This window comes from Saccopteryx bilineata, chromosome 1, assembly GCF_036850765.1.
Source record: "Saccopteryx bilineata isolate mSacBil1 chromosome 1, mSacBil1_pri_phased_curated, whole genome shotgun sequence".
Classification (NCBI taxonomy): domain Eukaryota; kingdom Metazoa; phylum Chordata; class Mammalia; order Chiroptera; family Emballonuridae; genus Saccopteryx; species Saccopteryx bilineata.
In genome coordinates this window covers 233307194-233331616 of record NC_089490.1, presented here as the reverse complement: position 1 = coordinate 233331616, position 24423 = coordinate 233307194, and the positions used below count along the sequence as shown (strand labels likewise).

General features: G+C 38.2%; 1 protein-coding gene across 1 annotated transcript in view; it reads right to left on the bottom strand.

Annotated features, from left to right (window-relative positions):
- USH2A (usherin) overlaps positions 1-24423 on the bottom strand; it is a 545087-nt gene that overhangs the window by 499924 nt on the left and 20740 nt on the right. The window contains exon 4 of the mRNA XM_066238179.1: positions 1650-1782. Coding sequence (XP_066094276.1) covers positions 1650-1782 — 133 coding nt within the window. The remainder of the gene's footprint in view (positions 1-1649; positions 1783-24423) is intronic.

The window sequence follows — 24423 nt, the reverse complement described above, 5'->3', positions numbered from 1 at the left end:
GCAAACAACATATGACAATACTAAGTGTCGGTAAGGATGTCGAACAACCGAAATTCTCATATATTGCTGGTTGGAATACTCATTTTACAATACTAAATAAGTATTTTCTAAACCTAAAGAAATAGCAACACACAGTGATACATCTCATAAGCATAGTGCTGAGCAAAAGGAATCAGACTCAAAAGAGTATTCCTGTATGATTTAATTTGCACGTGAGTTTAAAAGGAGGCAACTCTAATCTCTAGTGATAATCTATACTGACATTATTCTGTGTTCACCATTAGAGTTGAGTTCACCAGGAGTCTGAAATACAGAAAATCTCCTATAGCATTTTTCAGGCATACACAGAGATTAAAAAGTCATCAGATATATTTGCATTATGTTGCATGCATGTTTTTGCCTTAAAATTTTTAGGTGTTTTTAAATTTCTACACTGCAAAGTTACATGCTATCTAAAAACTGGAAAAAAAATTTTTGGCATAACATTCTTAACAATAATGAGCATTAATCAACTGTAAATGCATTATGTATGATTGTGTGTATATGTGCATATTAACATGAAATGTCTATAACTTTTGAAGGGCAAGTATTTATTTTTAGAGGATTCAGAGAAGGCATTTGTATAATAATAGCATTTTTAGAAAATTATATTTATAAATGTATTTCTAGGTATCTGTATGAAAATTTTGGTAGGGTATAAAGTCAACTGTATCTATCTATGAAGGTAGAAAAATGAACTATAACTCACAGAGTTCTGTAGTGTTTGGATTTTCTTATAATGGGTATTTTTAAATAATATAATATTTTAATTTCAAAGTGCAGCAATTTATAGAACATTGTGCTAATTATATTAAGATAATTCTAAATTCAGCTTTTGTTCTTTTCAGTAGATAGTATGCAGTATCTTCTTAAAGTATATGGTCATTCTCAGGGTGGAAGATATGAAGACCATAAATCCACTTTATTACATGTCAGATATTATTTCTGTTTATATCTGATCCTCTAAGTCCTACTTTAACCACAGTCCCACAATAAAACTCAAACCAGAACAAAGAAGAGGAAAAAATATATAGCTTACTACACACTGTTCTTAATTAAAAATTGATCACAGTAGATGCATTCTAATTATAAAGTTTCCCTGGTACAGTGGGTTAAAGGGAGCCCTCCAAAAAATTATGTCCCCCTAGATCCTCTGAGTGTGAACTCACTTGGAAAACAGGTGTTTGTCGATGCAATTAAGGATCTCGAGATGAGAGTGGACTGGTTTGGAATGGGCCCTAACTCTAACCACGAGCGTCCTCAGGAGAAAAGGGGAGAAGACGGAGAAGGACAAGGAGGTAGAGATTAGAGCCACACAGCAACAAGCCAAGGAGCACTGAGGCCTGCCAGAAGCCCACAGAAGGAGAAAGACTGGAACAGGTTCTCTGTCCGAGGCTCCAAAAGAAAGCAATGCTGCAAATCCTTGGTGTCAGGCTTCTAACCCAGAACTGTGAGAGGATGCATTTCTATTGTACTAAGCCCTCACCCACTTGTGCTCACTTATTTCAGTCTCCCTAGGAACAGATACATTCAGGTATTTTAAAATATTATTTTCTGATCCTCAATAACAGTAAAATTGAATAAAATCATTTTCTGAAGTCAGATCTTACCGTTTACACTCTGTCCTATCTGCGTAGTACCAGAGGCGAAATCTGTAATTGAACCTTTTAGAGTCCTTACATCAAAAGCGGTATTATCTGCCTCCAAACCATTGATGAAGAAACTGATTTTTGTCTGATGCACCTGTAAGGAATGATCACCATTATTATTTTAGCTGCATAACCTTTAATTTTGCAATGACTATATTTCAGCCATCTTTTTCAAGTTAATTTTCTGTTTCTCCACTTTCTTCATTTGGAAAGACAAAATAATTTATTTTAACAGCTAGTGATACATTTGTGTGTTTATATAACTAGATATAAACCAACATATTGTACAATAGTTTGGGGCTGTGATGATATATGTACCAGTGTATTTGCAGGTATATATAATTGTTTGTCCCATCTATTTAAGAGCCTTAAAGGCCATGCTTTCATAAGATTTTTGAGACCATGTTGTTTCTTTAGATACTAGTTAAATGTGGTATAGCCATCTTTGGAAATAAAAAGATATGAAAACAAAAGGGAGAAATATTCAAAACCAGATATTCCAATGAAATATAAGACAGATATAATTCAAGTTAGGTTGCCACACACACTTCTCATAAACATTTACTTTCTTAGGAATTACTTATTCTCAGATGTACTCTCCCAACATAAAATTTTTTTAAGAATTGCTAATCTTTTTGTTTAGGCTAATTATTCAGGCAACCTAATAACTCTCTACACAAGGGATTAGCAAACTTCCTCTGTAAACAGCCAGAGGAGTTTTTTTTTTTGTAAGCAAAGGATTTTGTGGTCCAAACAACCAGGTCACAACTATTCAGTTCTGCTGTGTAATAAGAAAATGGCCACAGACCACATATAAATTATTGAACATAGATGTCTTCCAGCAAAAACATTTATAAAAACAGGTGCCCAGCCAGACTGTTCCATGGATTACAGTGTGACGCCCCCTGGCTTACACCAAAGTTATGAAATTTTTGTTAGTGTACAGTGATTCCTGAATAGCAATTCAAAGTCATTCATGAATGGCATCTCTACAAAATCTTCAAGACTGCATACTTCCAAATATGCTGATCAACTGTTTTGACCTCAACGTTAGTCTCTGCAAATAGTTTTGTTTAAGTGCTTGTAAGTTCGTTGTAAAATAAATCATTGGTACTCTAATTGGTCAAGGGGCTGAAGCAGCAAACAAAAGGCTGGTGAGGTGGATGGGATTGGAAAAGGAAGAGAGAGAAATTTAATGTCTTGCGGTGGAAAGGTTAGATGCTACCATTTAAATAGCAATATGTCAAATCATAGCATTCAAAATGCGATTCTATGAAAACAGCCTTGATATAATTGATTAAAATAAACAACAATTCTCCAACATCTTTAAATTACGTGAGTGATTGCTTAAAGAGCCCCATCTGAAGCAAACCCTCTCTCTTTTAAACAAAACAAAACTTAGATGTTAACATAATAATTACCTGGTAATATTAATTTGTCAAAAAGTTTTTCAATATGGCTTTTCTCCATTTTATCAACCTGTTTCATGTAAACCACATCCTTTCTTAAATCCCCTTCCCAGAGTTGCATTTTATGTAATTACAAAACAAAGCTATCATAAAGACCTAACGATCACACACCGACTCCTTGAGGGTCTAGATATATACCTATCTGCTAGGTAGAAGGACTGTATTTTTTTTTTTTGCATCCCATTTTTTACAGCCTGTTACTGTCATTTGGTGTTTGACTGTTATCATTATAAAAGATACAGGCTTTTCTGCTTTGTTATTTGTAGCATTATCTCATGTTTTACAACATCTCCGCGCAACATGCAGGCACATGAAATATAACTAGTGAAAAGTTCTCGATGGTATTAATGCATAAAAAAGAATGTGACTCCATCTCTACTGTCTTTGCCCAGCCAAAAGCTGATGAACAGCCAATTTTCCTTTATCACATTAGCACAGCCATGAGGGAAACACATTTGTTCTCGTCAGCTACACTAAAGATACTATTACCAATCTAACATATACATGTTTTATATCAGCAGTATTCTCCGAGCACGAGAAAGCCCACAATATATTAACACCAGCATGACAGTTTATTTAAGAAAAGAAAATTGTCTCCATAGAGGGACAGAAGTTAGAAATGTATGGTGAAAACTCAGTGTCACTAGTCTAATAAAGGTAATAATTCTCGGGCTTTCTTTATAGCAGGTAACACTCCTGTGACAGTTCTGTCATATCATTCAAATAAAAATGTTGTCTTTTACAAGTTTAAGTGCACCTTTATTTTTGAGTCAGATAGAAAGCGAGTTTTTGATTTTCTGCATTCACTGTATTATATCTGCAGTCAAGAGTTCAGGACCTTCTTTTTTTTTTTTTTTTTTTAATCAACTCATCACAGATTTGCTTAGTGGAAAGGATTCAGTGTCACTCATGGATGTTTTTGCTTGGTTGGTGCTTTAAAAAAATGATTAATGATAATCCCAAACCTCTCTGGCCTGTTGTCCCTTCCCTACCAACTGCCTTTCTATAAATAAGATGAAATTGTCTCTGGCGTGCTGCACCATGTCTTTTATATGCCAAGATTCTTTAAACTACTTTGCAATTCCGGTCTAGGGCCCTATCACATGAATGCGGTGAAGACAAAGGTGGCTTTTTGCAATAGCTCATTCTGATGGTCCCCTTGCCAGTTATTTAGGGGAATAGAAGTATGTCCAATAGAATTTCTGATTTGAGAAGGAAAAGCCTTCAGCTGAAGTTAACTGCCCTCCTATCTCATTCCCCACCCCCATGAGAATGAGAGAAGTTCCGTATGTGTTCCTGGTGTGGCGTAAAGGAATGAAGTGGCCAAGTTAGTAGCAGCTGTAGAAAGGCCTTAAATCTCTCACAAGACACCCAAAAACACTTGAGAAAGAAGACTTAGGGGGGCAGGTCATTCTCAAGACTTCATTCTCTCAGGGTTTTATATTTACTTTGACCCTGTTTTTAGTCAAATTTGTCTATGAGTGATAAAATGTACTCACTCACTTGAGCACAAGAATGTATTAGATTTATTTTTTTTAAGTGTAATTCCTGATCATCGCATGTAGTATAATTCAAAATTCCAGAAAGTCATACAGTAGCTATCTGAGACACTACCAAGGGGAAAAAATAAACACAATCAGGTCCGCCTGGGTTACAGTAATTGTCCTCAATCACCTGAACCATTGTGATGTCAAGTCTTTGTAGGCATCCTACTCCTGCTGGCCCCCGACCAGCAAAAGGAACTGCTGACGGGCTGTGAAAACATGGACAGAGTACCGACTCTGACTTCCTCACCTGGGAAACAGTCATAGAGTTTTCCTGTTATCTATGTCCTCATGTCCTCCCATTTCAATCTAATTCAACAAAGCATCAACCTGGTACCCACACTGGCCCAGTGGGTTTCACCAAGAAAATACAATCATGATCCTTTCTCTCAAGGAGCTTGTATGTACAAAACAAAAGAAACATTTTAATACACTAGATAGTGTTTGAATCACAATATATGAAGATGCTTGATTTTGAGCTAAGGACTGATGCTTACTGCAGTCAATGAATGAAATGTCTTACAAGGAACTGCTTTAAGAAGGGAGGCCTTAATCCATTATTGTGTGCTGAGGAACATATTTTAGGGCCTTCTCTGTGAGACTTGCCTTCCCAGACTCAACTTCCAAGCCCTGAAGCATACAAATTTCATTAAAAGCAAAACCATTTTAAGCACCTTTCCCATTGGTTTAGCACAAAGTGATTGGCAACAGACCCTGAGTTCAAACTCACTCTGAAAGGATGATGCCAGATGATACAAACGCCAAGGACATCACTTTGAACACAAAGGGATTCAATCCAAAAGAAAAACACCCTGTAGTGATTGTAAAAGCACAACTTTATGGAGCTGAAATGTTTCAGACTTCCTGAAATACTATTGCCCTGAAATAGAATTTCTATTTCTAGGTTAAAGGACTTACATAAAAGACTCTATGATTCTATCTATAATTTTTAAGCATAAGAAAAGCAATTTATTCTGAAAACTCCAAAACGTTGCTTTTAAAATATCCCATGTATCTTATATTCCCCTACCTGGGAGTATGTGGATTACCTCTACTTACCATCCTAAACTAACGTCTTCCTCACTCAGCCTACCCAATTTTATTTCTAACCAGTCACCAACAGCCAACATCAATGTAACTGCTGAGGTCTCCTCACTTTCCAGCCATAAGATGAGGCTTAAGTTTATCCCCATGTTATACTCAAGCCATTTCCATATGGGAAGAACCTTCCTACTGCCTTTTATTTACCTAAATATTTACTATTTTTCAAAATGTAGATCTCAAATCCCATATCCTCCAACAATCCTTTGTCAACTACTTCAGCATAATGTGTTTCTATTTCTTGAAGAATCAGGATGTCAGACATTGTTCTAAAATTTTTATGTGCAATTATTCTTTTATCCTTGTAACCAGAGGCAGCTTCATTATCTCCATTTTAAAGAAAATGATGCTGAATCTCAGATAATTGAAAACAAATAAAAAAAGGTTGTATTATCCAAGGTCACACAGAAGGTTGACTGGTTCCAGAGCTTGTTCTCACCAATGTTAATGAGTCAACACACCTAGTACCTGTTTAGAAGCGACAACCGTCTATAGTAGTTTGGACCCATCCATTGAATTTCTCTGCTGTAACTCTACATAGTGATGAGCCAGGCTTCACATCAACATGGCCCTCTCTATTGTCAGGGTCATGACCCTGATGAGCTCTACAGTCACTTGCCACATGCCTGTTCACATGAATGCCTTACACATACATTCTCCACACTCTTATTCCCAGAATGAGAACACAGACATTTAATCGCTTTAGTACCCCGCTTCTGCAGATTTGGGGAACCCTTTCGTCTCTGAACAGCTCTTAACTATTACAAACAAACTGAAGGATAGCACCTGGTAACTACAATGCCTGTGTCCCAGCTCTGACCACTGAGATCTCACCAAACAGTTCTTACACCTTTGCCATGAGAGAGATTACACAGAGGCAGGTAAAGCTGTCTTACTCCTGGGTCCCTTTCAGGATAACTGCATTTAGATCCTAGAGTGCTCTAAATGTGGCATGGTTTAGGGTCTTCTCTCTTCCCAAAATGTGGCTCCAGAAAGACTCAAGTCTCCACGTGTGGTCTGACTTGCCAAATTAAAATAGGATTATCACCTTAATCTAATCCAAAACAGCATGAGAGATTTTTGGCAATGACATCATGTCACTCAAACTGATACATTAAGTAGGGCTGAATATTTGCTAAAATAGTGTCCCCCCTCTTTTTTAACTTACATCACTGCTAAAGCACATCCATCCTGCCTTGTACATACACAGCTCGTTTTGTGAACCAAGGACAGGAATTATATTTATCCACATTATAGTTCATCTTGTTAGATCCAGCCCGTTGCTCCAGGCTGTCAAAATCTTTTTGAACGCTATGTCTGTCATCCAACGTATTTACCATCCTCCAAGATGTGTGTCATTTGCAAATGTGATGAGCGTGCCCTACGTGCCGGGCAGATGCTCAATACATAATCCATGATTGATTGACTAATTGATCCTCCAAAAATAAAGCCACAAACACAATCTACACCACGTTATAATTCTAAGCAGGAAAAAGGCACCATTACTTACTAGATCAGATATGTCATACAGGGACCCCTCACCTCCACAGAGTAACCTTTTTGACCAACATGAGTCTTCATATAGAGTTATTTAATTAAAAATAAATACTCTAGTCTATTAAATCTTCTCATTTAAGCTATATTTATACAAAATACATACATACATATATATAAAGAGTGGAGGCAATGAATCTGGGAAAGTTGATTTGGCAGAAATTAAGCACATGAGTCACCCATATATATTTGAAATATGCATATATATGCTCCCTTTACTAGTCTGAATTACTGAATGACTGATTATAGCTTCTTTCTCTTGGATTGTAAGACAGACACCACAGGAAAGTGACTTCGTACACAGATACGGTCCTCAAAGATTTTTCTGGTTTGTTTTTGTGTCTACTTTTCCTTTCCCGTGAGCCCACACATTTTATCTCAGCACTCATCCCTCTGCATGGGCCCTCATTGTCCCGGATGCCCTCCCATACCTCTTTCCCCGACATGCACACTTGTTTGGTTTTCCTTCTCTAAGCAACCCAGACAAGCCAGGCCTGTGACATGATGTATGCCTAAATGTATTACATTTTCACATTACATATGATGCTTTGGATTTGCTATTCTTGTCTTACTACCTGTTAAAGCTCTCTACGTGTTACAACTTCCTACAAACAAGCCTCTGATGTAATGATCTCTTCAAAAAAACCTTTTTTTATTATTAAGTGAGAGGCAGGGATGCAGAGATGGACACCACATGCACCTTGACCAAGATCCACTCAGCAAGCCCCTACTAGGCGATGCTCTGCCCATCTGAAACTGCTCATCCACTGCTTGGTAACCAAGCTGTTTTAGCACTTGAGGCAAGACCATGGGGCCATCCTCAGCACACAGGGCCAACTTGCTTGAACCATTTGAGCTATGGCTGTGGGAGGAATAGGGAAGGGTGGAGAAGCATATGGTCACTTTTCCTGTGAACACTGACAGGGAATCAAACTTGGGACTTCCACACACTGGGCTGACACTCTACCATTGAGCCAGCTGGCCAAAACTGATCTCTACAAATTTAATGTAGGAATTCAAGTAGTTTTCTTTGTCTGTCTTGACTAGATATAAAATTCTTATGGCCACAGCATACCAAACTATTAAATTACTTCCTTCCTCTACCTAAAAATAAATAAATAAATAAGAAGAATAAGCTATTACTGACTGACAAGGTGGTGGCACAGTGGATAGAGCAGGGGTCCCCAAACTTTTTACACAGGGGGCCAGTTCACTGTCCCTCAGACCGTTGCAGGGCCAGACTATATAAAAAGCTATGAACAAATTCCTATGCACACTGCACATATCTTATTTTAAAGTAAAAAAACAAAACGGGAACAAATACAATATTAAAATAAAGAACAAGTAAATTTAAATCAACAAACTGACCAATGGGAACTATGCTACTCTCACTGACCACCAATGAAAGAGGTGCCCCTTCCAAAAGTGCAGCAGGGGCCGGATAGATGGCCTCAGGGGGCCGCATGCTGCCCGCGGGCCATAGTTTGGGGACCCCAGGGATAGAGCATCGAACTGGGACATGGAGGACCTGGGTTTGAGGCCTCGAGGCCACTGGCTTGAGTGCGGGCTCATCCAGCTTGACAGCTGGCTTACCAGCTTGAGCGTGGGGTTGCTGGCTTGAGTGTGGGATTGTAGACATGACCCCATGGTCACTGGCTTGAGCCCAAAGGTCACTAGCTTGAAGCCCAAGGTCACTGGCTAGAGCCCAAGGTCACAGGGTTGAGCAAGGGGTCACTCGTTCTGCTGGAGCTCCCCAATCAAGGCACATATGAGAAAGCAATCAATGAATAACTAAAATGCCACAACAAAGAATTGATGTTTCCCATCTCTCTCCCTTCCTGCCTGTCTATCCCTATCTGTCCCTCTCGCTCATTCTCTCACTGTCTTGGTAAGAAAAAAAAAAAAAAAAAAAAAGGCTATTACTTTACACATATAGATGATGGAAAATCTGCCAATGGTCTGATTTATTGTTGACTTCCTAGATAATAGGGTTAGGCCCAAATCATTTTCTGTAGCTACTGCAAGTCCAGACGTCCTAGTTTCACTCACTGCTCACCATCACTCCTGCTAAAACCCTTGTGTGAGCCACCACCACCTGCTCATCTAGATTTTTTTTTTTGGTATTTTTCTGAAGTGAGAAGCAGTCAGACAGACTCCCACATGCGCCCAACCAGGATCCACCTGGCATGCCCACCAGGGGGCAATGCTCTGCCCATCTGGGCTGTTGCTTAGCTGTAACTAGAACCGTTCTAGCACCTGAGGCAGAGGCCATGGAGCCATCAGCACCCAGGCCAACTTTGCTCCAATGGAGCCTTGGTTGTGGGAGGGGAAGAGAGAGATAGAGAGACAGGAGAGGGGGAAAGGTGGAGAAGCAGATGGACGCTTCTCCTGTGTGCCCTGACCGGGAATTGAACCCGGGACTTCCAAACACCAGGCCGACACTCTACCACTGAGCCAACTGGCCAGGGCCTCACCTTGATTTTTGCACTGGCCTCCTAACTGGCCTCCCTGATACAATCTGTGATGCCCAGACAGCAGCCCTAGGATTCTTTGCTAAAACAAAATGAGATCATGCCACTCCTTCGCAAAAAGATCTTCAACGGGTTCTCACCCAGAGTGAAAACATGTTCCGCAAAGCCCTCCATCCGTCTCCTGGTTACCTCTGGCTTATTTCCCATTAGTGTGCTCTATGCTCTCTGAGAGTACAGTCCATGCTCTCTGTTCTAGCTACACTTCCACTCTGTGTATTTTTGGGTTGTGGTTTCTTTTTCCAACCTTATCTCACCTGCCTTCTACTTCCAGGGCATTTTAATCAGCTGCTGCTATGTCTGAGCAAGGCACAATAGTAAATCCCTTTCCCTAGCAAAAAACAAAACAACACACACACAAAAAAAACAGCAAAACTCTGGTTAACTGTGAGAAATGAACTTTAAGAAATGACTAGAAGTCCTGCCCAAGTGCCTTTTTCATAATGTACTTGAGATCTCAAAATTTCACTTTACCATGAGGCTTTCACTCCACTCTGGATTAGTGTCTAAGTCATTTATACCATTAAATGAGCTAAATGACAGCAAGTTGTCACCAGAGTTCTCAAGGATTTCTCCGAGGAACCAGAGACTTACAAAAGGAGGAAGTGTCATTCCATCTGAATCCAACCATTACATCCATTGACCTGAAAGCTAGGAAGGTTTTATTTCTCCAAGAAAAATAAAACAATAGGAAAGCTTGAGTATCCAATCAAATGCATGACACTGACCTCCCCAAAGAGCTTCACTGTTTGTTCTCTTAACCAGGGTTTAGAAGGAATAGGTATTTTAATGGAGAAGTTTAGCACAGGATACTGCAAAGGAACACAAAACCAAATGAATAAAACTGAAATATAATTGCACCAAGGAGTAACCTGGACATACAAACTCCATCTTATTTGAAATAACATTTTACATGAACTCAAACTCAGCACTATCCTTTAAAACATATTTATAGAACTAAAATATTTATAGAACGAAGGGGAGGATTGATAAGAAATTCTAATTTTATTTCAGGATTTCATTTATAATCCCCAAGGAAGAGTTAGTCTACGTGTCATCTGCAGATGACACCAAATTGAAGGTATTGCCAAAGTCACCGAGAAACAACATAAAATAAAATACAAGAGATTTTGAGGAGGAATGGAGTATGAGATTCACTGGATTTAAATGGAAAGTCATTTAGAACACACATTTTAGATAGCATCTCTTTCCTATTAGCTCCCAGTGTTTACATGGGTTACTATCCCTACCTCTTATTTACTGGGAGCAATACTATTTCCAGACAAGAGGCAGAACACGAGCCAAAATCATGAAAAATAAAAGCTCAGAAATGCCAAATGCTGAAAAAAATCAGTCCTAGGACTTGTGAGAGAAGGCCAGTGTGTGTGCGTTTCTTCATTGATGTGAAAAGTTATGAAAATGTGCACTGTTCTGAAGGGAACTCCAGTTAAAGGGACAAACAAAGGTGAGTGTGAGTACATCTGTGCAGAGGAAATGGTCATGGAATTCAGTCCGAGACAACACATGAGAAAAACAGGATGACCAGTTTAGTCACAGTGACACAGATGTAACCAACACAGATGCATTTGAAGACGACATAGCTCAGAGTGACTAGAATGAAAGGAACGTGGGGAGGCCTTACAGGACATGAGGTAAGTCATCAAGGGTCTGTGCACCATGCTGAGCAATATTTTTTTTAAATGTAGAACATTACTACTTGAACTTTGAAAGATCAGTGACATCCCCATGGCCATATAAACTTAGAAATGAGAGATTTTGGTAATCATGAGGATAACAACAGTACTAGGATTTGTGGTTGTGAACGAGGTCTCCTGGTGAATATGTAAACTGCATAATGTTAAGCTAGGAGCCATGAAGTTACCAACATAAAGAGCCTGCCTTGAACAAAAGAAGCTCTTGAAAAAATAGGTTTGATAGAAATAAGCTGAGAGATGACATCAGAGTAATGGCGGAGTAGGAAGCGATACCGATAAATCTCCCCCAAACCTCAACAAGATCTTCAACCAGAAACAGAAAAACCTATCCTTGGAGCCTCCAGATGTTTCACAATACACCCAAAGGTATGATCGAGTGAAAAATTGGCTAAATATATAACCAAACCCCAAAGGAAATAGGGAGTAAGAAATGCTCCGCCTTCCTCACTAACCTAAACAGGGCGGCTTTCTCTGGTAACTGTGAATATAGAAACTGAGGCGGGCAAAGGGGGTGAATACATCCAGGTCGCGGCACAAACGGCCGAACCACGCTGTGGCACAGAGATCCAAGCCAAGGAAAAACTGTTCCTGTGACAACCTGGGCAATATAGCTAACACTCGCGCCAAACCCAGACAAAGAAAGACAAGCGGAGCAGCCATTTTACCTGATCCCCTGGTAGCCGCATAGTGGGCGAGAGATTCCTTCCAAAGCCCCCGGAGGGTGCGCCCGTGTTACTCCACAGAGAGGCAGAGTCAGAGGCCTTTGTGTGGGCTGAAAGCCTCCGGGCTGCCCCGGCACCCAGGGAGAGCCGCACACGGGGAGGAAGTGAGAGCTAATTCCAACACTGGAACTTCTCAGCGCGGGCGGGAGGTTTCACTCAGAGGGCAAGACTCCGACCTCACATCCTGGTTTGCGCGCACAGAGAGTGGGAAGGAGACTCCTCCCAGCACCTCCGGAGTGGGAGCCCGTGTTGTCCCACGGAGGGGCAGAGTCGGGGGCCATTGTGTGGGCCGAGGGCGGAGTCACGGGCTGCCCCAGCGCCTTGAAAGAGCGGCACATGGGGACGAGCGAGAGCCAATTCCAACATTGGAACTTTTCAGTGCGGGCAGGGGGTTTCACTCAGAGGGCGAGACTTCCGGTCTAACATCCTGGTCTGCGTGCGCAGACCCGCCCGTGTTACCGGACAGAGTGACAGAGCCAGAGGTCTTTGAGTAGGCGAAAGCCCCAGCTGATTATGCTAGCAGCTCTGACTGACTGAGCCTTACCCAGAGCCCTGTGCTGAGTGGAAATAAGAGTGGGGAGTTGACCGCTCTTTGAGCCTCTTACTATCCAGGCAGAGGCAGCAGCAACCCCATAGTTGGATTCTCAGGCTGCTGGTTGAGGAAGGAAAGACTAGGAGAGAGGCTCCTGGAACACGGACTCTCTCACTGTCGGAGCCTATAAACACTAATGAGCCTCGACTGCCAACGAGACTGAAGCACAATACATGACATCGCCATAGAGACTTATCAACTGCAAACCTCTACCTGAGCGTGCCAAAGGGGCAGAACCCAGGGTACAGAGTCACCGACCAGGAAGAGGGAGAGAAAAGAAAAAGCAAGAAGATAACCTCTCAAAATCAGAATAATCCGCAGACTTTATAACCTATCCCATTTTATTATATTTGTTCGTTTGTTTCTCTTATCTTCATCCTTGATTTTTTTTTCTTCTTTTTTTCTTTTTTTTTTCCTCCTCCAATTTGGTCGTTTAACTCCCTACTGGTCTTACTCTCTCCTCTCCTTGAACTACACTACCCATAAGTGTTACATCTCCCATTATCTTTTCTTTCCTCTTCCTTTCTCTCTATGAGGGTTGCACTCCAAAACCCTTAACTCTCTCTCTCTCTTTCTCTCTCCTCTTTTTTCTTTTTTCTTCTTTTAGTGGTTCCCTCTTTTTTTCTCTCTCTCTCTCTTCTTTTCTCCCTCTATATTAGTTTCTTCCTTTTTCCTTTACATCTCCTCTCATTCAAACCTCAATAACAAACAAATTATTTTATCTGGGACTCAAACTTATGTTTGTGGCATTTTGGGGGGTTTTTACTTCACCATTTTAACTCACTAGCAGTGCTCCCATCCCTGGCTCTCCATTTTATCAAGCTCTTGTTCCACTAAATACAACAGTAACTTTTTAATTTGTCCCCCCATTTTCCTGTTTCCCTCTTACTCCTCTCATCATAACTCTTAGTCAACCAACACCTAAACACAAATCATTTTATTCTTGATCCAAATTTTTTCATTATTTGCTTTTTGTGGGTCCATACCACCACCCCTTTATTTATTTATTTATTTATTTTTTCTTGCCCCTTTATTACTTTTCCCCAATTCAGGCCCTCCATTAGAGGCATTGTTTGTTCTATTAAATACAATATAATTCACAGTTCACCACAAGATTTTCTCAAGAAAGAGGGGAGAGGAGAGGAGAGAAAAAAAGGAAGGGGGAATAATTTCCTTTTTTTAAATTTTTATTTTATTTTTCTTTATTTCATTATTAATTTTTTAAAAAAAAAACAACTTTTTTCAATTTTTTATTTTTTTAACTTTTTATTTTTTTATTAAATCTCATTAATACTATCAACAAAACCACCCTCAGATGCCATTAAGGAAGAGAAAATCAAATATCATGGATACAAAAGAAAGAGAAGTAACACAGATAGAAGAGGAAAAATCTATGGAGAAAAAATTTAATATATTGGAAACCTTGGAGTTAAATGACAGAGAATTCAAGATAGAAATTCTAAAAATACTCAGAGATATACAAGAAAACACAGAAAGGCAATTTAGGGAGCTCAGAAAACAACTCAATGAACACAAAGAATATATGTCCAAGGAAATTGAAACTATAAAAACAAATCAAACAGAGATGAAAAACTCAATTCACGAGCTGAAAAATGAGGTAACAAGTTTGGCTAATAGAATAGGCCAGATAGAAGAGAAGATTAGTGAAATAGAAGACAAGCAACTTGAGGCACAACAGAGAGAAGAAGAAAGAGACTCAAAAATTTAAAAAAATGAGATAGCCCTACAAGAATTATCTGACTCCATCAGAAAGAATAACATAAGAATAATAGGTATTTCAGAGGGAGAAGAGAAAGAAAATGGAATGGAGAACATACTCAAACAAATAATAGATGAGAACTTCCCAAGCCTGTGGAAAGAACTAAAGCCTCAAATTTATGAAGCAAACAGAACTCCGAGTTTTCTTAACCCCAACAAACTTACTCCAAGGCACATCATAATGAAATTGGCACAAACCAATGGCAAAGAAAAAATTCTCAAGGCAGCCAGGGAAAAGAAGAATACAACATATAAAGGAAGGCCCATTAGACTATGATCAGATTTCTCAGCAGAAACCCTACAAGCTAGAAGAGAGTGGACCCCAATATTTAAAGTCCTGAAAGAGAGGAATTTTCAGCCACGAATACTATACCCATCAAAGCTATCCTTCAAATATGAAGGAGAAATAAAAACATTCACAGATACAGAAAAGATGAGGGAATTTATCATCAGAAAACCCCCACTCCAGGAATTACTAAAGGGGGTTCTCCAATCAGATACAAAGAACAACAAAAAAATAAAGCCACAAGTAAAAGCTCCAAGAAGAACACAATAAAACCAAATTTAAACTGTGACAACAACAAAAAGAAAGGGGGGAGAGGATGGAGATTAACAGTAGCAAAGGACGATGGAGTGCAAAAGTACTCACAAAATAGTGCGCTACAATGAACAGGGTAGGAACCCTTTTCATTACCTAAAGGTAACCACCATTGAAAAAACCACCACAGAAGCACATGAGATAAAAAAGATAGCAACAGTGGAAAGATGTATGGAATACAACCAAATAAAAACAAAAGATAAAAAAACTAAAGAGAAGGATCAAACAAGACACAAAACTAACAGAAAGCAATCTATAAAATGGCAATAGGGAACTCACAAGTGTCAATAATTACACTAAATGTAAATGGATTAAACTCACCAATAAAAAGACACAGAGTAGCAGAATGGATTAAAAAAGAAAATCCAACTGTATGCTGCCTACAGGAAACGCATCTAAGTAACAAGGATAAAAACAAACTCAAAGTGAAAGGCTGGAAAACAATACTCCAAGCAAATAACATACAAAAAAAAGCAGGCGTAGCAATACTCATATCTGATAATGCTGACTACAAGACAACAAAAGTACTCAGAGACAAAAATGGCCATTTCATAATGGCTAAGGGGACACTGAATCAAGAAGACATAACAATTCTTAATATATATGCACCAAACCAAGGAGCACCAAAATATATAAGACAGCTACTTATTGACCTTAAAACAAAAACTGACAAAAATACAATCATACTTGGAGACCTCAATACACCGCTGACGGCTCTAGATCGGTCATCCAAACAGAGAATCAACAAAGACATAGTGGCCTTAAACAAAACACTAGAGCACCTGGATATGATAGACATCTACAGGACATTTCATCCCAAAGTGACTGAGTATACATTTTTCTCCAGTGTACATGGATCATTCTCAAGAATTGACCATATGTTGGGCCACAAAAACAACATCAGCAAATTCAGAAAAATCGAAGTTGTACCAAGCATATTTTCTGCTCATAAAGCCTTGAAACTAGAATTCAACTGCAAAAGGAGGAAAAAAATCCCACAGAAATGTGGAAACTAAACAACATACTTTTAAAAAATGAATGGGTCAAAGAAGAAATAAGTGCAGAGATCAAAAGTTATATACAGACTAATGAAAATGACAATATGACATATCAGAATCTATGGGATGCAGCAGAAGCAGTGATAAGAGGGAAGTTCATATCACTTCAGGCATATATGAACAAACAAGAGACAGCCCAAGTGAACCACTTAACTTCACACCTTAAGGAACTAGAAAAAGAAGAACAAAAACAACCCAAAACTAGCCGAAGAAAGGAGATAATAAAAATCAGAGCAGAAATAAATGAAATAGAGAACAGAAAAACTATAGAAAAAATTAATAGAACAAAGAGCTGGTTCTTTGAAAAGATCAATAAAATTGACAAACCCTTGGCAAGACTTACCAAGGAAAAAAGAGAAAGAACTCATATAAACAAAATCCAAAATGAAAGAGGAGAAATCACCACGGACACCGTAGATATACAAAGAATTATTGTAGAATACTATGAAAAACTTTATGCCACTAAATTCAACAATCTAGAAGAAATGGATAAATTCCTAGAACAATACAACCTTCCTAGACTGAGTCAAGAAGAAGCAGAAAGCCTTAACAGACCTATTAGTAGAGAAGAAATAGAAAAAAACATTAAAAACCTCCCCAAAAATAAAAGTCCAGGACCTGACGGCTATACCAGCGAATTTTATCAAACATTCAAAGAAGACTTGGTTCCTATTCTACTCAAAGTCTTCCAAAAAATTGAAGAAGAAGCAATACTTCCAAACACATTTTATGAGGCCAACATAACCCTTATACCAAAACCAGGCAAGGATGGCACAAAAAAAGAAAACTACAGACCAATATCTCTAATGAATATAGATGCTAAAATACTAAACAAAATACTTGCAAATCGAATACAACAACATATTAAAAAAATAATACATCATGATCAAGTGGGATTCATCCCAGAATCTCAAGGATGGTTCAACATACGTAAAACGGTTAACATAATACACCATATCAACAAAACAAAGAACAAAAACCACATGATCTTATCAATAGACGCAGAAAAGGCTTTCGATAAAATACAACACAATTTTATGTTTAAGACTCTCAACAAAAGGGGTATAGAAGGAAAATATCTCAACATGATAAAGGCCATATATGATAAACCATCAGCTAACATCATATTAAATGGCACAAAACTGAAGGCTTTCCCCCTTAAATCAGGAACAAGACAGGGTTGTCCACTGTCTCCACTCTTATTTAATGTGGTACTAGAGGTTCTAGCCAGAGCAATCAGACAAGACAAAGAAATAAAAGGCATCCATATCGGAAAAGAAGAAGTAAAGGTATCACTTTTTGCAGATGATATGATCCTATACATCGAAAACCCCGAAGAATCCACAAAAAGACTACTAGAAACAATAAGCCAATACAGTAAGGTCGCAGGATACAAAATTAACATACAGAAGTCAATAGCCTTTCTATATGCCAACAATGAAACAACTGAGAAGGAACTCAAAAGAATAATCCCCTTCACGATTGCAACAAAAAAAATAAAATACTTAGGAATAAACATAACAAAGAATGTAAAGGACTTATACAATGAAAACTATAAACCATTGTTAAGGGAAATCGAAAAAGATATAATGAGATGGAAGAATATACCTTGTTCTTGGCTAGGAAGAATAAATATAATCAAGATGGCTATATTACCCAAAGCAATATACAAATTTAATGCAATTCCCATCAAAATTCCAATGACATTTTTTAAAGAAATAGAGCAAAAAATCACCAGATTTATATGGAACTATAAAAAACCCTGAATAGCCAAAGCAATCCTAAAGAAAAAGAATGAAGCTGGGGGCATTACAATACCTGACTTCAAACTCTATTATAGGGCCACGACAATCAAAACAGCATGGTATTGGAAGAAAAATAGACACTCAGACCAATGGGACAGAATAGAAAGTCCAGAAATAAAACCACATATATATAGTCAAATAATTTTTGGTAAAGGGGCCAAGAACATACAATGGAGAAAAGAAAGCCTCTTCAATAAATGGTGCTGGGAAAACTGGAAAGCCACATGCAAAAAAATGAAACTGGACTACAGTTTGTCCCCCTGTACTAAAATTAACTCAAAATGGATCAAAGATCTAAACATAAAACCTGAAACAATAAAGTACATAGAAGAAGACATAGGTACTCAACTCATGGACCTGGGTTTTAAAGAGCATTTTATGAATTTGACTCCAATGGCAAGAGAAGTGAAGACAAAAATTAATGAATGGGACTACATCAGACTAAGAAGTTTTTGCTCAGCAAGAGAAACTGATAACAAAATAAACAGAAAGCCAACTAAATGGGAAATGATATTTTCAAACAACAGCTCAGATAAGGGCCTAATATCCAAAATATACAAAGAACTCATAAAACTCAACAACAAATAAACAAACAATCCAATAAAAAAATGGGAAGAGGACATGAGCAGACACTTCTCCCAGGAGGAAGTACAAATGGCCAACAGATATATGAAAAGATGCTCATCTTCTTTAGTTATTAGAGAAATGCAAATCAAAACTGCAATGAGATACCACCTCACACCTGTTCGATTAGCTATTATTAACAAGACAGGTAATAGCAAATGTTGGAGAGGCTGTGGAGAAAAAGGAACCCTCATACACTGTTGGTGGGAATGTAAAGTAGTACAACCATTATGGAAGAAAGTATGGTGGTTCCTCAAAAAACTGAAAATAGAACTACCTTATGACCCCGCAATCCCTCTACTGGGTATATACCCCAAAAACTCAGAAACATTGATACGTAAAGACACATGCAGCCCCATGTTCATTGCAGCATTGTTCACAGTGGCCAGGACATGGAAACAACCAAAAAGCCCGTCAATAGATGACTGGATAAAGAAGATGTGGCACATATACACTATGGAATACTACTCAGCCATAAGAAATGATGACATCGGATCATTTACAGCAAAATGGTGGGATCTTGGTAACATTATATGAAGTGAAATAAGTAAATCAGAAAAAAACAGGAACTGCATTATTCCATACGTAGGTGGGACATAAAAGTGAAACTAAGAGACATTGATAAGAGTGTGGTGGTTACGGGGGGAGGGGGGAAAGGGAGAGGGAAAGGGGGAGGGGGAGGGGCACAAAGAAAACTAGATAGAAGGTGACAGAGGACAATCTGACTTTGGGTGATGGGTATGCAACATAATTGAAAGACAAGATAACCTGGACTTGTTGATCTTTGAATATATGTAACCTGATTTATTGATGTCGCCCCATTAAAAAAATAAAATTATAATAAAAAAAAAAGAAATAAGCTGATGAATCAATACATTAGGGTATCCACAACCTTTTAAGTAACTTGGATATAAAAGGAAGAAACTGATCTTATAGAAAAAAAAAAAAGCAAGACATAAATTCAAAGACATATTGAAAAAAGCAACATTCAGTGATTCAAAGGGTGAACTGAATATTCAGCTGTGAAAAACTTAACATATGCCCAGGAAAACAAAGATTAACACTAAAACATATGCTTGCAAATGGTCCTGGAATTTAAGGACAAAGAAAGAAACCCGTAGGAATCCTATATGTGCCAAAATAAAGCAGAACACCCACAGTGGAAAATAATTCTCAAGATCATCTTGGATGCCATGTATTAAAAGCTCATAACTGAAAAGGAATATGAAAAGAATTTCATCTGCATCCAAGTAATTGTTCGTGGGTCCAGGCATTAGGAAGATAGTCTCAACTAGGCAAGGATTTAGAAGGTACATCACCAGACAAGTTTCCTTTCAGAAAATAGAAATACTTCCACCAGATAGAAGGCTCAATTCAAATGCAGAAGTTAGATAAGTATGGCAGACAAAGAATGCTCAAGGAGCATAGAATCCACTTATACATATTATTTCTAATAGTAGTTGTAAAAATGTTATTATGATGCTTCAAATAAAGGTATCATCTTTTTATTGTGATGATTTTGCAACAATATATTGTGATAAGGAGCCTTATTTATTTTAACCAAAAGGAGAATGTGGGAAGAGAAAAAAAATTACAAAAAGCAATTCTGTGATAACTCCCTTACTTTCCTATGGGAGTTAATATATAGCTTTATGTCTAAAGTTTACAACTTTAGAAATACAAAGTATTTTTACATGTAGATTTAAAAAATAATCACTAGTATAAATAAAACCAAATTTAATCCTTTGAAAATTACTAGAGGGGAAACCATTGCTAATGCATTAAGATCTGTTAGTAATCAATAAAAATGCAAACCCCTTAATTAAAAAAAAAAAAGCAATGAATAGGTATTACTCAGAAGAAAAAAATACATACAGGTCGTCAATAAGCCTGGCTGTGGTAATACCAACAAAAGTTAGAGTAAGGAATGCAAAAGAAAACAAGAATGCACTAATCTGATTTTGCCCATCAGATTGGGAAAAAGGAAAAAATGATGATTTTCTATATTGACAAGAAATTGAGGAATAGGCTCTATGAATCACCTTGGGTAGGAGTCTGCATTAGCCAGCCATTTTCTGAAGGCAATCTGTCAATATACACCCACCAAAAATAAAATTATGCACACCCTTTAAATCAACAATTGCACCTTCCAAATTTACCCTAAGGCTGCAGTGAAACTGGCTCCAGTGGAAATCATTAATTTATAATGGCATCAAGTACACACGCTTGTGCTTTTCTTCAGCATTATTTTGCAGTCTATACATAGGCACTAACATTGCATCAGGTGGAAGATTTGAGACTGGGTGTTTGGAAATAAAAGCAATGTTTAAAAGAGTATTAAAGCCATGTTTCTTGCAGCTAGCCTAGAAGTGAAAGACAAGAGCCCTGAAGAGACTCAGTAGTCAAAGACAAATACAAGAGTCTAGCCTTGACTTAATTCTGTAATCAAAGTTATCATTTTGGGCAGGGATCAAACCTACAACCCCGGCGTACCAAGAGGACGTTCTAACTGAATGAGCTACCTAGCCAGGGCTCCATTTGCTTCCTTTTGATTATTGAATGCTCTTCTCAACTTCATTCAAGTTTCTTGCATCAATCACTAACCTTCCTGTAGATTTTCATCTTATTATGCTCTTGCAAAAACAAACAAACAGAAACCCTACTCAAGGCAAGCTTCGCCACCACTCTTTCCTAACTAGTCCATGAAGACTCTAACTTTTGTACCTTTTCACGTCCCTGCCCCTGACCTCTCCCCATTTCTGCCTCAGGAAAGATCCACGTTAAGTTCTTTGTGGTCCATGAAGCTTTACCACAATCAGAAAAAATTACAACTGACTCTGAACAACTATAACCACTTGTGTCTATTATTTGATAAATGTTACAGTTCTGGTGTCTTATCCCTTCCACTTAGTTTGTTTGACCAAGATTCCATTTAGTTAATTTTGTTATTTCCAAAGCCTCTTCTTGCACACAGTGTTCAGTTTGAAAAATAAGTAAGATTGCACGGCAATTACAAACAACCGAGAAACAGTGAGTAGAGGTAATCGAAGAATAACTCCATGTTTCAGCCTTCTAGGCATAATTTGAACACCAATCCTATTATTTCACTTTGCAGCCAAAAAATTTTATCTAGATCAACTTAAAAATCCTAATGGGTCAGGATGGGGTTTTTAAATATAAAAGGAATTACTATTAAACTCATGGTTCAATTACTTTGTACAAAGGAGAAAACAATACCAGGCATGACAGATCTAGAATATGTAGACCTTACACTTCTATGAGCCAGATAGGATATAAGAGTAAGACAAAAGTAAAAATAAATTGAATATAGAAAAACTTATAAAATTAACTTGATAAATTGGTTTCAAGAATAATAAAGGCACCACTTAGAATGCCTAAAGTTGGTTTTCTTTAGCTACAGAGTGATAAACTTCTCTGACAACAACATGTGGCAGTTAAAACAAACCTGGAATACTTCTTTTTAAAGATTGTATGTATTGATTTCAGAGAGAGGGAAGGGGAGAGGGAGAGAAGTGGAGTGAAGAGTAGGAAGCATCAATTTGTAGCAGTTCCTTCTCCTATGTGCCTTGACTGGGAAGGCCTGGGGTTTTAAACCAGCAACCTCAGCCTGACCTGTGGTGGTGCAGTGGATAAAGCGTCAACCTGGAAACACTGAGGTTGCCGGTTCAAAACCCTGGCTTGCCTGGTCAAGGCACATATGGGAGTTGATGCTTCCTGCTCCTCCCCCTTCTCTCTCTCTCTCTCTCTCTCCCCCCCCTTCTCTCCTCTCTAAAATGAATAAATAAAAAAAAAATTAAAAAAAAAAAAAACCAGCAACCTCAGCATTCCAGGTTCATGCTTTATCCACTGCACCACCACTGGTCAGGTTGGATGACATTTTTAACAATTTAGTTTCCCCATTCCATTTTCACAATTTAATTTGATGTAGTTGATCTGACGAACAGAAGTCTTTTAATACAAACCAAATTTTTCTCCATGAATAGCCCATGCAAGTTAAACTACCCAAGACCACTAATGTGGCATTTAGGCCATTTTCTTCAGATACGAAACATTTTGTAATTATGAGACAAGAAGAATTTGGGTATAAGAGTTGTTAGAATACAGAATGTAGTCTCTTCAGGTGGGACAAAGTGCCTTATCAATTCAGTGAGGCAGATATTGGCTGTGTCCTGTCTTGGAAGGCAAACACAGAATCTGTTAAGTACTTAATAATGCCCTTTACAGATCCTCGAATGTTAAAACCTAATTTAAAGCAACACTTCCAAAATGTGTCACAGGGTTTCCAATGCTCTGTGCCACCAGAGACAGAAAAGTAAAGGACCTTATTATTTTTTTTTTTAATAAATTTTTATTAATGGTAATGGGATGACATTAATAAATCAGGGTACATATATTCAAAGAAAACATGTCTAGGTTATTTTGTCATCAAATTATGTTGCAAACCCCTCGCCCAAAGTCAGATTGTCCTCCGTCACCCTCTATCTAGTTCTCTGTGCCCCTCCCCCTCCCCCTAACTCTCTCCCTCCCTCCCTCCCATGTCCTCCCTCCCCCCCCACCCTTGGTAACCACCACACTCTTGTCCATGTCTCTTAGTCTCATTTTTATGTTCCACCAATGTATGGAATCATGTAGTTCTTGTTTTTTTCTGATTTGCTTATTTCACTCCTTATAATGTTATCAAGATCCCACCATTTTGCTGTAAATGATCTGATGTCATCATTTCTTATGGCTGAGTAGTATTCCATAGTGTATATGTGCCACATCTTCTTTATCCAGTCTTCTATTGAAGGGCTTTTTGGTTGTTTCCATGTCTTGGCCACTGTGAACAGTGCTGCAATGAACATGGGGCTACATGTGTCTTCACGTATCAATGTTTCTGAGGTTTTGGGGTATATACCCAGCAGAGGGATTGCTGGGTCATAAGGTAGTTCTATTTGCAGTTTTTTGAGGAACCACCATACTTTCCTCCATAATGGTTGTACTACTTTACAGTCCCACCAACAGTGAATGAGGGTTCCTTTTTCTCCACAGCCTCTCCAACATTTGCTATTACCCGTCTTGTTGATAATAGCTAATCTAACAGGAGTGAGGTGGTATCTCATTGTAGTTTTGATTTGCATTTCTCTAATAACTAATGAAGCTGAGCATCTTTTCATATATCTGTTGGCCATTTGTATCTCTTCCTGGGAGAAGTGTCTGTTCATGTCCTCTTCCCATTTTTTTATTGGATTGTTTGTTTGTTTGTTGTTGAGTTTTATGAGTTCTTTGTAAATTTTGGATATTAGGCCCTTATCTGAGCTGTCGTTTGAAAATATCAGTTCCCATATAGTTGGTTGTCTGTTTATTTTGATATCAGTTTCTCTTGCTGAGCAAAAACTTTTAATTCTGATGTAGTCCCATTCATTTATCTTTGCCTTCACTTCTCTTGCCATTGGAGTCAAGTTCATAAACTGTTCTTTAAAACCCAGGTCCATGATTTTAGTACCTATGTCTTCTTCTATGTACTTTATTGTTTCAGGTCTTATATTTAGGTCTTTGATCCATTTTGAATTAATTTTAGTACACGGGGACAGGCTGTAGTCGAGTTTCATTCTTTTGCATGTGGCTTAAGGACCTTATTTTAAC